Below are 13,825 nucleotides of genomic sequence, written 5' to 3'. Positions count from 1 at the left end.
TAGCTGAACTCCGGGCTGCGGATTAGTGAGTTTCCTACTGGAGGTATTGCCTATTGAGGTATGTTAGCATTGGATTTCTTGTACAGGCTTTACTTGTTCATGCTATCTTGTCCATCGATTCACGTGCGGATATATTTGCACAAGCATCACATAGAATATATGGTAGTACCAAATCTAGCGATGGATAATGGAGAGTAACATCACGTCGAGATCAATACATCGGCCCGCAATGAAATTGCTACAACAGGATATATTTATCATTCCTGTAGATTGGTTCACAGTTTTGGCCATGGTACTTGTACAGTTTGGCTCACAGATTAAGGCAATCCGCCTCTTTGCTCAGCCTCTGCCCCCCCATGAGAGCTGCATCCCGACCATTCATTCAATTTAACTACAAGTGCCGTGTCTTCCATACGACGGTGCGGGTCCCGATGGCTTTGTACTTATTTGCGAACAGCCCTTATACAGTGTGTATTCTGAGACGACTTGCTATTTTCAGCAGGTCGTTCCTTCCACGGGCCGAGTGTCTAGATCCCCACGTTGCTAGATCAACTGCGCAAGGCTGACTGTAAGGCTGGCCAAGGCCTAGTGCATCTTTTGGTAGGACTCGAGGATGCTAGAGCACTTGATCGAGGTAATCGCCAGCATAAGTGCGAGGGTGATAAAGATGAGTGAGATGGCCAGCAGAAGATAGACTTGATAGCGGACGGGGGGTTGATGTAAGATGGCCTGCAGCACAAGCAAAAAAGAAAGAAAGGAATCTTAAGGGCCCAGATCGTCTCGCATACACAACGGAAGCTAGGTTACTTCCCTTTATGGACTGAAAACTATGATGAACGCCATAGCCATGCCCCTTCCCCTTGGTAGCCAACAAGCTCTCATTTCTCGCCACGAACTAGTCCACCTTATCCAGTTCAGATTCATGCATAATCCGTACTGAATGTTTTCTTTCCAGTCTCGGTAGCAGAACGATCCTATCAAGGTATCATCGCAAGATTATATTCGACTTGAGGAGAGCACCCCGTGATAGTCTGTAGATGAAGGACCCGTCCAGGAGGGAAATACCAGGATTGTGTGCTACAAAGGATTATGCGGAACCATTGTAGCGTCGTTTGGACATAGGGTAGCACCGTCATAGGTCATACTAATAACAAGACCTGAACTGATACCTTTCGAAGTACTTTTTCGTCTCAACGTGTTTGACACTTCGAAGTGTATCGCAAGTACCTTCAGTGTCCCTGAGGAGATACAGGAAATGCACAATCTCCAGTGCTTGGAGATTTGGAGCACTTACAACCTAAGTGGCTGATTACCCACCTTTCGGCGCCGGCAAAACTTGACTTTGGCTGCCCAATTAAGCAAATGCACAAATAAAGGCCTTGGAGATGTGATTACGCATATACTCACTTGAAGCTAAGTCAACAACACCGACAGAGGGGTGACTGCGATGTAGCCTACGGCAAACCCAGTCCTGGAGATATTGTGGAGCTATTCCACGGTTCGGCAGCACGAAACCGTCATAGCAATCATTCAAGTCGGCTATCTGACCTCCACGGGCAAAGTCTAACGATTACTCAAGGGCACATGAATGTTGTTGGCATACTGCGGCGTCAGCGTTAGTGCGTAGATAAGGGAGACCAGCAGATAGTCGCCCCGTCTACCTCATGATCTGGGGCCTATAGCTTTAGTTGTACAAAGCAACGAAGCACTTGAAGAGATGTGATACTGCAGTCACACAAGTCACAGAGACGTGTCCTATCGATCTCACGTCTTCGGTGACGCCATTTCAAAGGGGCGCAAGTCGATTCGACCTACTCAACGGTTCCGACTTGCATGGAGGCTTGCCCCGATATCGGAGACATGAACAGGAACTAGCAGGTTGCATCTGATTGACTAAACGCAGCAGGGCGTGTTTTGCAACAGGTTGGTTGTCGTGGCACTGCGGCTCAGAAAGAGGCTCGCTGCGGGGATCCACAACTACAACCCTACAGCCGAAGCGGCTGAAGATGGAAGTGACGAAGAAGGTTCCACGATTGTGTTTCTTGACGCCTCCAAGTCGAACGACATCAATCTAGAGGCGACGCTGTTGTACGAGCGAATCGCTGACGCCATCAATTGGAGACGACATGCTGGAGCCAGTGCACAGGAGACACGACAGCATTTCGTAGATCGCAGCAGTCTTGGTCGTAGACCGGAATATCGCTCAAGCTCGCGACGTGTTGTTTAAATCTGGAAGGCCCTTCGCTAGGTTGCAGAGTCCATGCATGCAGGTGAGTCAACAGGAAGGTACAGCAACAATTGGAAGCGTAACCGAAGGTATATTGATATCTCGACGTTGCGACGGGCTGATTTCAACTTGATTGCCCGCCGAGCCAGGCACTAATCGATACCGCCGCCCCCAGCAGTTGCAATTTGACGCTGAGGTCTGATTGGGAACTTTGCCATTCTTGAACCGCCCGCCGCTTCAAGCCTCAATATCAATCGCCACATGCTGCCGTCGGGTCCGACATCGACTGTTCACATACAATTTGCAATGTGCCCTTGGGTTTAGTTTCTTATCTTTCTTGCTCCCGGCTCGACGGTGCTCCTGATGGTTTCAAGTCAAAGCAAGGCGAGAGAAGCGACATCCTCTTCGCAGATCCGGGCCAGTCAGGTCCAGTAGAAACGTTCGGTGTGGTGACTAGTGAGCACCACTTGCACCAACATCCAATCACTGGAGGGCTCCCTGCCTTCATATCGTTCTAGCCTCTCTTAGTGAGGCGAAGCTCTGCCCGTCGATCACGTTTTCCTAGCCACTTAGATGCTAGCACAACAGTGATGCGAACAACAATACCACCCAACTACGATGAAACTCGTGAAACCACAGCAAGGACAGCGGCCATGAAAGGTATTCCACAAGTCCCGAATCTGTTTCCTCGTCGCTTACCCTTTCCCACACGCCGCCTGCGTCTCATTAGCCGTTGGTATTTCGCCGCATCAGCCATTGGGCCATGCTGACCCTGGTGGATGGTCGCAACTTGAGCCGCTTGGCCACGTCCAGAATATCTCCCGCACCGCAGCCCGTCGAGCCTCCGTCTTAGCACTACCCAGACAGGCCGTTATGGGTTCCCCTCTTTTGCCTTGCTTTGCCGAATCAACGAATGTCCTCAAGGGCGGTCTGGACACCTGGACAATTCAAAAATTTAAGCCCACCTCGGTTCCGCCTTTGGGTTGCCTCCCAGACCGTTGGGCTGGCATGGCATGCCTTGGACCGCACGAAACCGTCAATCTGAAAGCCGTGGTACCCAGAGGTTTACTTACCATTGAAGAAACAGCTTTGGGTGGCGTCAATGGGGTAATGCTCCGACGGGGTATAGCAAGAAACAACCTTTCGAATCAACAAGAAGCATTGCGGCTGTATGTTTTGAGTCGGTGGTCCACGTCATGCACCGCCAATACGGGCCGCACTTAAGCAGCTATCGTAGGCTCTGTGGAGAGTGTCTTGTCAATCTGCAGAAGCAGCATCCACCCCGCCTAACCCGTTGCCAACTCCTGTAGCTTCCAAGTTGGCAGCACAAGATGAGAATAATACCGGAACGAACCTTAACTTTCGACGTTGGGATTTTACAGGAACCCACAATTTAAGCTGTTGAGACGCAATCTTGTCTGCACTCACTCAGGTAAATTGGTCACGGAACCACGGAATCTGCTGTTATTAACTCCTGTGATGTGTAGCACGGTGGGTTTCTGGAGTCAATGGAACCATGTTGCCCATGTTGCCCACTACTGTAGAAGGATTTCAACTCTGCAGATTGTTAGATTAGGCCGGTCAACTTCGCAAAAGCCCAAACATGGGTGGCAGGGGTTCGTTGGGGAGGGATAGTTGCAAAATAATCCTGAAATAGTGAAGGTTTTCATGCAATAGTTGTTGATTTATAACTAACCATTATTCACCCGTGGGTACTAAACTTCCGTAGGATCGTCCCGTCTGGGAAGCTCGACATGCCTGCGGACCCAAACAGACAATGATGGACTCCGATGTCCTAAAGAACATATGCGCCGCATGCTTGCCTGCCGGAACTTCGGGCGCAATGTTGACGTCGCTTGGTTGCCTTACCAAAGAAAGTAGACCTTGACGGCCACAGCAAGTGCAGATGCACTTCCACTCACACCAAAAGCTGAAGCCGTCATTGGGCGTTGCGAACAGTCAAATTGGTTTGTTACTTGCCCGAGTGTTGATGGGCATGCTGCTATCCACATGAAGTAGCTGGCGAAGTACTGAGGAAGGACGACGAGATAGATTATGGACCGACGGAACTCGCGGCTTAGCTCGTGCATCGTAGCTTCCCATGCTCATCAACTTTATCCCTTCCAATGCTCCTGGCAATCGAGGATTTGCAACTCAACTTCTATTGGATTTGTCTACCATCTATTTACCGTAACCTGACTTTCCGTAGTTTGTTTGGCATTATCGCCATCGTAGTATGCTGGAGAGATCATCCAATTCGTCGCTCCGATTCTCTGATTCTCCCTGGCAATCTACACCTGGACCAGTCTGCAAACTTGCAACGGTGCGGCTCCCACTACCAGACAGATCCCCCGCATAAAACGCAGTCAGAAAACCGCACTCCCGCACTCCTTGTCACCAGGGGACATCCTCGTCAATCCATTTCACCCAGCTTATCAACAGCCCCTCGTCATTCTCTTGTTGCACATCCCAATAAACACGCCAGCACAGCCTTGGTGGGCAAAGCTTAAAGTTGGAAGGGCGAGTCAGAGCAGTACCATAGTACCATCCCACGTACGTCGGCATTGGACGATTTCCTGATATTCCAGTACAGCTATGCAAGTGTGTACACGTACTGGGCTGGGTGTCATTTATCAAGGTTGCACTAATAAACCACCATGGTAGCAGCCCAGAGCCTCTCTCCACCTCGCACTTGCATCAGCCGCACTTGGGAGCGCCAAAGGAAAAAGCATCGCAGATAGACCGGTTGTCGCACTGCCCACTGCCATCGAATTTGGCGATTCGGCCCATACCACCCAGGCAACACCGTGGCAAGCGTAGTTCATTACTTGCGCATGGTGCTCTAGAGCTCCGTCTCTGTGTCGCGGAAAGTCAGACAATAGCACCTGCACACCCACCTCTGTCCCCAGCGGTCTGAAGTCGCTCGGTGTGCACACAGTTGTACAAAGTACACATCTATCTACCTGGGTGTGGTCCCTATTTGCGGTCGCGGAACTAGACACAGACACAGCCGCATCGTCTGCTGTCGCCCACCTGCATCTGCTCGCCCTTTCACTCGAACATCCCTGGCCAAGCTGCTCGAGCAATTTAGCAACCTTGAAAGTCTGAACCTTGGAAAAACTCGCGCATTATCGTGTTCCCTTCCGGCTGACTTCAGACCAAACTCTCGAGCTGCTATTATTACTGCTATCACTGTGACCTACTTACCTGGATCCCTGCTTCGCAGCGAGGAACCGTCCTGGACACTTGCCGACGCAATCTGGCCCTTCAAGCCTGCCCCCGTCGTAATCCACAAAAGAAGACGACCGAGGCTCCGCGGATTCTCCCCCCGCCTTTCATCTGCGCGACAGACCAACGAAACCCTACGACGACCTCAGCGGCCTGTCACGAGTATCCTCCATTAGCAAGCCAGACGGCTAGTGGCCTTGTCCAACATTACTCAAGCTCTACCACACCTTCTCTTACCTGGGGTCTTGTACCGGCCATAGTTACTTCTCTCCTACTCGTTTCTGATCCTCCGGCGCATTCCCGTTGCCATCGTCGTCGTTGTCGCAATCGTTTTATACCGCATCGTACCGTCTTGAAACATTGCACGCCCAAAAGCTTAACCTAAGGTTCGGACCGTCATAGTCTACACCATAACCTTCAGATTGGGTTCTGGTTTGATCGGCGTATTGCTTTGGCACGTCAGGCGATAAAGCGACAAACCGGTTACTGGCATCGAGACTGCCTGGCAGCATCGCGAGCGCAAAGTCGTCATCTTAGCGAATTGGGGGCAGTATTCTGCGCGCCCGATGGCGAGTTAGCAACTCGACTGACTGATGCGTGACTTACGGTAACGTTTCGAGACAGCGCGAAAGCAATGACTACAACCGCCGGCCTTGTTCATGACCCGTCACTCACCGACGTCTACGATCCTGATGGGGTGTTCCCGCAGAATAGCCCCATATTGAAGCCTCATCACCCCAACCTCCAGCCCTCATCCTCTCCGCCGCCTGATTTACCACAAGTCAGTCCTCCTCCCAGCCCCGGTCACAAGTCTTCTAATCGTCGGCGCAAGGTGCCTGGCAGCCGGGGTGATGCCATCTTGATACAGATGCTGGATGGTGGAAGGCGACCCGAGATCGCTCACGTGGCTGGACAGGTACCTCTAGTAGAGTACGTGGACGAGGAAGAGGAGGACAGCTGCACGAGCAGCTCCGGCGATGGTAGCGATGACGACCTAGACAACCTCACCATGAGTCCCATGGTATCTCCTAGGCCGCGACCCGCCGAGCCTGCCGCTGTGACATCCCCTGGTCCCATCGATCATCTAAAGTCTATGGCAGCATTGGCAGTGGCTGCTTTCTCAGCTTCAGCACCCCTGCCCACGCTCACAGATGAAGCCTCGGAGACGGACGGAGGTCAGGAGGATACAGAGATGGCGGAAGACGTGACATCGCCCCAACCTCAACCTCGAGCTGCACCGGAGCCGCAGCAACAGCAGCGACAGGTTATCTTCCAGAAATCAGTCTTACAAGCACCAATCACCCCTCACACTCCAAACCACCCTATGCCCGACGTGTTTTCTCCTGGACAGTCAACATCGAGTCAAGTGCTTAGGCATCCCAACGATGTCAAGTCGTCAGCGGGGGTGCCAGCGGGGGTGCCAAATGGACACGGAGAACTAGCGCCAATACAGATAATGTCTCCAATATCCGACACGAGCGGTCATGGTCCTTTACCTTCTATCAGGTCTACTCTTGGAGACGAACTCACCCATTCCAATCGTCACACTCATCCTACGTTTCCTCATTCCCCCCCGGGTGGTGCAACCCGCATACCAATTATCACAGGAAGTCATGCTTCTCCACCCATCTCCCCCCACAATATCTATAACCAAAGCATGCCCTCGCCTGCGTCTTTGCCGATTTTGAGCCCATATTACTACCCGAGTAGTAGCAGCAATACAGCCCGGTCTCTCGCGGATTATAGCAGCAGCAATACAGAAACACCGGGCACGGAGCCAGCCTCGACACCTACAACTGCGACGAGTATAACGGATCGCATGAGCATTGACAATATGACGAATCCGCAGAACTCCAACTTTGTCTGCGAATTTCCAGGCTGCACTGCGTCGCCGTTCGCAACTCAGTACTTGCTGAACTCGCACGCAAATGTCCACTCTTCTGCCCGGCCACATTATTGTTCAGTGAAGGGATGCCCTCGAGCCGAGGGCGGAAAGGGCTTTAAACGCAAAAATGAGATGATCAGACACGGTCTCGTTCACGACTCGCCAGGATACGTCTGCCCCTTTTGTCCGGATCGAGAACACAAGTACCCAAGGCCAGACAACTTACAACGACATGTCCGTGTCCACCACGTCGACAAGGACAAAGACGACCCCTTGTTGCGCGGTGTCTTGGCCCAGCGCCCGGATGGTCCGAATCGAGGTCGCAGGCGTCGTGGTGCTCCATAACGCACACTCGCTACCACTCTCTTCACTAATCTCCCTCGTACACTTCTTCACTTCACTATATACACTAGATGTACATACACACTGCAGATGATATACCCAGGGATGTGGGCTTTTGGCGGCGGCTGCATCTGTTGCAAAATTCCAAACTAAGGTTATGGTGACTTGGCAGGCGTTGATGTCGAGGAAACCGTGGTCATAACGGGTCACTGGTGGAGTTTGGCGCATAATATATACCACAAGGGGGGTGCATTTACTTTGATGCTTTTTGGAGGAAGGGATGAACCTGTTGTGTCCCAATACGCATTTCTCCCCCCCTTTTTGTTGTTTTTGTTTTCCTTTTTTTTCGATATCCCCCGTTCGCTTCCTGGAGAGATATGAGCTAGGCAGGAGTGGGGTTTTGACTAGACATGACATATCTTCTGATGATCTTATGAAGGAGGATAACATGCACGCAGGATTTTAGGCCGTGAGCTGTGCTGGAGGTTTAACCCGTTTAACCCAGGCCCATTTTCCACTTTGACTTGTTTTGATACCCTTACTTTGTCGGAAGGTCGGTCAATTCGGTCAATGAAGTGTTTAGATATAAGCCACGATTGGAAGGGCAGCAAGACGGGAAGATAAAGAGAGTGCTCGGTCAGCCCTTGAAGTTGACTAGTAGCTAGAGCTCAGGAGCTCAGCTTAGCCTAGAGATGAATGTGGGAAAAGACACTGAAACAATTTGCAAACGATCGTCGTCCTTGACATTTATATTGTATATCCTAGCCTCAATATGGAATGAAGAGATGCATTCAGGCGGTTGGGAGAAGGAGGCTGGGCATCTGCCCGTCTTATATTCCCCTTTTTAACGTCTGTGGTGCCGACAAAATTATACGGTAATCGCCTAAGATGGCACATACAACACCGACGATCGAGATATGATGGCCTCATTTTGACAAGTTCAATTGCATCAAACTCTACGTGCTCAACTCATTCGCCGGAAGTGATTCCCACTGTGCCGAACCCCTTAATCCCCCACCACAAATATAATACGGTCTACTCAATGCAACACAAGGTCTCAGTCCCTATTTCTCCAGCTCATGCAAATAAAAACCTCATAGTATCAACTATCCACTGTCTCCCATGGGCCAACATGAATCGGCGTCTCGCTTAATACCTCAATACTCAGCCCTTCGTCGGTAGCCGCCATGTACGGCCCCGACCCGATCTGCTCCACGACGATCCACAGCCCCCGGTTCTGCGCCATGCGTGGATCGACATCGAATTCAGCAGTGCGCAACCCCATGCCCACCTCCTTGAATTCGCCCTCGCCTGTCGCAGCCAAGACGCCCTTATCAGGCCCACGCCCGAGTTCCACGCCTAGCCTCACCGTAGGATGGCTGCGCGGTGTGCCGGGAGCCGAGGCCGTGTGCTTCCTCATGAGCACGATGGTGGCGCGAGTCAACCGGCTCAAGGTCAAGGCGGCGCGTTTCTTTTGTTCGCTGTGGCCGAAGACGAGCGTTGGCAGTTGGGTGCGCAGACGGCCGGCGCCGTCGGGGGGCACGACGCTGATTTTGCAGGGAACCATGGAGCCGACGCGGAGGGTGAAGTCGGCGAGTTGACCGGGCTCGAAGGTCGAGCATACGACGGTGTATGTGCCGGCGTCGACGGACGGGACTTGGGCCAGCGCGCATCCGCGGCGGTACTCGCCCGAGGTCGAGACGAGATCGCGCACTGTAACAGCTGTTACGCGTCTGCCGCCCGCCCAGACTAGGTCGACGTGCACGGCGAGATTTTCTTTATCGGTAGATAGGAGGATCGAGAGAGGCCCAGGCGTGGGTACGGTGATGGCAAACTGTGGGTTCTGCAGATACGTAGGCGAAGCAGCGTTGCCGCCTGCGGTTCGCCCTGTCCAACTGCCTTGAATTTCGGTGTACGACTTTATGTTGTGCTCAGCAGGCCTCACGTCCAGGGCACATCGCGAGAAGAAGGACATGGTAAAGGAATACTTGGGCAAGGGGAGGGCCTGCTGCACCACTACGATGGTGTACTTGACGCCCCTTTTCGCCTCGAAAGGAGCTAGCGTTTGTGGTGAATCGACAAATGGTCCGCGGTAGATGGATTTGTCACTCAGTTGTACGCGCTCGCCCTTGTTGTCGAAGATGTAAAGGCTCATAAAGCCCAGTTTGTTTGACGTTGCCGAGAGGGTTGTCGATCGGCTTTTGGCGATCTCGAGTTCGTCATCTTGGAAGTGCCGATTAAGCAAGATCCAAGTGCTGCCCGAGGCTGCCGCCGCCATCGAGTACTGGGGATTGTACGCAAAGGAGGCTGCCATACTCGTCTGGGGTAGCTCCCAGGTAAAGTGATGGTCCTGCCGTTCTGTGAAGAGGGCTGGGTTCCAATTGAGGTAGAGGGATTCGAAATTCTGTAGCACGTCATCAAAGCTGATCCAAAATGACCCTGGCTTCAGTTTTTTCGGGTGGTCGTCTGTGGCGCGCTCCGGAGTGTCGGATGAGCCCACCCCTTTCCACACAAGGCCGTCACACCATGGATTTTTGACGAGCATCCGCCGGCTGCCCGAGGACTCAGACATATCTAGAACGGCGTAGTCGTGCTCGCCGACCAGTCCCAAGGTTTCTTCCTCAGCCATGGATAAGTGGCCTGTGCCGAGAGTAACGACAACATCGCCATAATCGAAGGCTTTCTTGACCCGCGACCATGTGCGGCCAAATTCGATCTCGTCGCTTTGCAGGAAGAGCTGCTGTGGGACCCAGCCTGTAAGTACCCACAGATCCGTTCCGGAGTTGCTACCGGGGAAGTCGTATCCGCCGCGCACTTTGAGATATGCTTTCTCCAGCAGTGCAGGCCAAATGAGTCGCGAGTTCTGCCGATCCACGACGTATAGTGCCCGTGAGGTGGACGAGGACGGCAGCCTGTCATCGATGACAACTTTCCGAAAACAGCCGTTGAAGTACATGCGGAATACATATCGACCATTTGCAGACACCTTGGGCTGGCCCGTTTCGGAATCGGTAGGGAACATCAACGCGGATAGTAACGAGGCAGGGCCGGGTCGCAGGTTCTTCATGCTCGCGCAGAGACTAGCTACGACAGAGCAGTCGGTAGTAACGTCTTGTATCAGATCGTAGTCGTCTTGGGGCTCCATCAAACGCGGCTCGACTTTGCACGTGCCGACATCTTGGCCGTTCCCGACGAGGTCCGAGGGTCGTTTCCACCCAGCGAAGAAGGCTAGTTGGCGATCTGACAAGGGGAAATCCGATGTGTCACTGGCAACAGCGTCAGTACACGTGGAAAGCGGTCACCAAGCGTGCTGACTATGAGCTTCACCTGAAGGGATCTCCAGCAAACTCGTCAGGATGCGGATCAGCCTCCCACGGAGGGAAAGTACTTCCGTGAAGCTTGGAATTGCGAAGTAGAATTATCTTCTCGCTCGTGGGGATTTGGCGGGCTATACAGGGCACCTTGAGGCGCTTCTCGACTTGGCTGACACTGTCTCCCAACAAGGCAATTTTCTTGAGCCGTTCTGCAAGCAGGATGATTTCATTGCACTTCTTCTTGAGGCGGACCTTGTCAGCATCAAACTTTGCAGAGTTGGCGGCTTTGATGTAGAGGTCTGCCGCAGCGATGGCGTTGTCCAGGGCGTCTTGGCCCGAGGTCCGTGATATTTGATCCTCTCGCGCCTGCGGATCGTTAGGGCAGCTAAGAAGCTAAGAGGTGGCGCTTCTCACCTTGGCTTTTGCTTCGATGGCAGACATGGTGAGTTTGTAGATTGATAGAAGCTGAAATGCATGCACCGCCAAAAAAAGGGACTGACGGTCTGTGGATGCATGCGTTCAGTGGCACTTAGCATAGCCCTAAGTCACTCCACGTTCAATATACACTGGACAAGAGGTGGATCTCCTTGTCCCGAGTTGCGCCTTCTTTGTATACTTCGGCGCCGGGACATTTGCGTTCTTCTGGGGGCGTGGTTGGCTATAGGTTGTTTAGTAGTCACAGTGACATTGGGATGCCTTCCTCAATTGTGTAAGCGCGACTTGAATGGGCATGCAAGTGCTCAGGCTCGGGCGACAGTAACCGTTGCAAGCATCTAATCGCTTTCGAGAACAAGATAGAAAGCCACCGCAGTCACAGTGCCGCTACACATAGAAAGAGCGTTTGCATGTGTAAGATAGTCACGACCGTCAGATGGTAGAAGGAAACGACGTTGCTGGTGATGCGAGCCATATACGGCGTCCGATATTCTGCCGGTCCAGGCAGCGTCTGAACCCTAAATCGGATGAAGATATGGTATGTACGTGCCGGCAGATTACTTGTATCGATGCAGCTAGAGCTTCATGGTTTAACAAGGCAACTCGTATAGAAGGGCTGCCAGTGAACAGACAACTCTGAAGTCTGTGAAAGACAAACAGCCAGCAATCAACAACCGCCCAAGTCGAGTGTCCATGCAGGTCTGGGTGCCACATCGAGACCTGAGCCGTGCCGGTTTAAGCCTGAGCCTGGCTGGAATTTGGCCTGAGCTTGGCCCCTAATGAACGCATCTAAAAAGAAGAGTGTGTATACAGGAATTATGCACAAATAACTCTAGCGCAACAAACCGACTTTACGGTTAAAGCTCTTTTACGGAGGGTTTTTATTGACGTCTTACAGCCAAACACACCTTTAGACCTTTGCCTCCATCTGATTCCGCTATTATTTCTAGATAACCCTATATAACTGCAACAGGTCCTTCAAGGACTATAGCCGTGATATAAAGCTCTAGTCGATAATTGAATTTTAGAGAGATAATCGAGCTGTTTATACGGAGTTGATAACGAAGGATGTGATATAGGACGGTTTAAGTTGCACCCCTTAGTGTAGTAATGAACTGTGGCGCTTCCTATACAAGCCGAGGATCGACCGGGAGCTTGGGTCACCACGTTTGGGAGACTCGTGGGTTAATAGGTAAACGGCGTAGCAGACATAAGCAACTAAGTTAACATAATCCTCTTTCCTAATTAACCCTTGCTAAACAAGTTACTACTTACTATAGGTAGTGTTTAGTATAGTATTTAGTCGGTACTAGAGCAAGATCTCTCACCGTAGAGAGCAGTATTAAATTCCAATGTAACGAAATTAGGAATGTTTTGGGGTGAAAGAAATCTTGAAGAGTCGGCGTCTTGTTTCGGTCTGGAGGTGGTATGCTACGGGGCAGGGATAAGAATGGTTCCATGATCCAGTCGTAGAAGTCCTCAACTGTTACACCATCTAATTCGAATTCCTCTGCTGCTTGGAGGTAGAAGAGATACTTCTCTTTCAGCTGGGGCGATTCGGCAAGGTTTTCTTCTGATAAGTAGATGTGAGACGTGTGCCGTTATATAAGACACTCAGCTCGGCGTCGGTGTCATGTTCGCTGAAGCTGAACTCGATGACATTTTAGTTGGGCCGGGTATGTATTTCTGTGCTTTGCATTACCATGGCTGAAGAGGAAGAGGAAGCCTAAGTTGCTTGTTCCCTAGTCACGTCGAGGCGATTACAGGATAGGACACTCTTAATACATAGGTTAAAAGTGTAGGAGAAGAGAGTTGGTCAAAGAAAAACACCACCGCCAAGCCTTTTTAGGAGACCTACAGGTCGTGTCAAAGCCACCAAAATCTAACAGGTATGTGAAAACCCCTTAACATACTGACACGTGTACGAACTTCATCTCTAACATTGCCAAAGTCCCAGTTGGAAGAGCTTTCTCGCATGACGAAAGTAGATAAGAAAGAGTATGAGGTAGTTTCAAAGGCTTGATTATGATAATAGACAACCACCGTTTCCTTTCTAACCTTTAGAAGGACTTACAGAAGCGCTTTGGAATTCAAAACTGTATTCCACTTTGGCTATTCGATTTTATATGATGAGATATATTGAAACCTCCATTCGGCCCTGCGCTGTAGGGATAGTCAGCCAGTACCAAATCCAGTACAGCGTGTGATTATCACGGATGTTTGTAGGAAGTCGCAAATCGTTTTAGCACCACAGATCGGTGTCCTGAGGGTTCATAGGGGCCTTGGAGTAAGTTTTCTAGCGTGCCGAAGAGATCGGTCCATTGTTAATCTAATAACATCTACCATTGTGAAAGATCAGGTGGCCAAAAGCTGTACCAGTTAATTAGTGAGGGA

At 51.3% G+C, this 13,825-nt stretch overlaps 3 protein-coding genes across 3 annotated transcripts; 1 reads left to right on the top strand and 2 right to left on the bottom strand.

Annotated features, from left to right (window-relative positions):
- Positions 1-7,262: 7,262 nt before the first annotated feature.
- On the top strand, positions 7,263-7,676 carry BCR38DRAFT_328001 (C2H2 type zinc finger domain-containing protein; the record flags this gene model as incomplete). The annotated part of the gene is made up of 1 exon (XM_040854833.1): positions 7,263-7,676. A coding segment is annotated over one exon (414 nt), but the record flags the coding sequence as incomplete, so codon positions are not given.
- A 930-nt stretch (positions 7,677-8,606) lies between these two features.
- On the bottom strand, positions 8,607-11,869 carry BCR38DRAFT_420119 (PALB protein). Its single transcript, XM_040859364.1, has 3 exons — positions 11,411-11,869; positions 11,010-11,362; positions 8,607-10,948 (listed from the first exon to the last, which is right to left on the bottom strand). The coding sequence occupies exons 1-3, from the start codon at positions 11,435-11,437 to the stop codon at positions 8,785-8,787; spliced, it is 2,544 nt and encodes an 847-aa protein (XP_040719756.1). The 5' UTR covers positions 11,438-11,869; the 3' UTR covers positions 8,607-8,784.
- An 833-nt stretch (positions 11,870-12,702) lies between these two features.
- Positions 12,703-13,408, bottom strand: BCR38DRAFT_405481 (uncharacterized protein; the record flags this gene model as incomplete). The annotated part of the gene is made up of 3 exons (XM_040857962.1): positions 12,703-12,705; positions 12,760-13,001; positions 13,345-13,408. The coding sequence occupies 3 exons, from the start codon at positions 13,406-13,408 to the stop codon at positions 12,703-12,705; spliced, it is 309 nt and encodes a 102-aa protein (XP_040719755.1).
- Between the last annotated feature and the right edge of the window lie 417 nt (positions 13,409-13,825).

Source organism: Pseudomassariella vexata (assembly GCF_002105095.1).
Source record: "Pseudomassariella vexata strain CBS 129021 chromosome Unknown BCR38scaffold_2, whole genome shotgun sequence".
NCBI lineage: Eukaryota > Fungi > Ascomycota > Sordariomycetes > Amphisphaeriales > Pseudomassariaceae > Pseudomassariella > Pseudomassariella vexata.
This window is presented reverse-complemented; position numbering and strand designations above follow the sequence as displayed.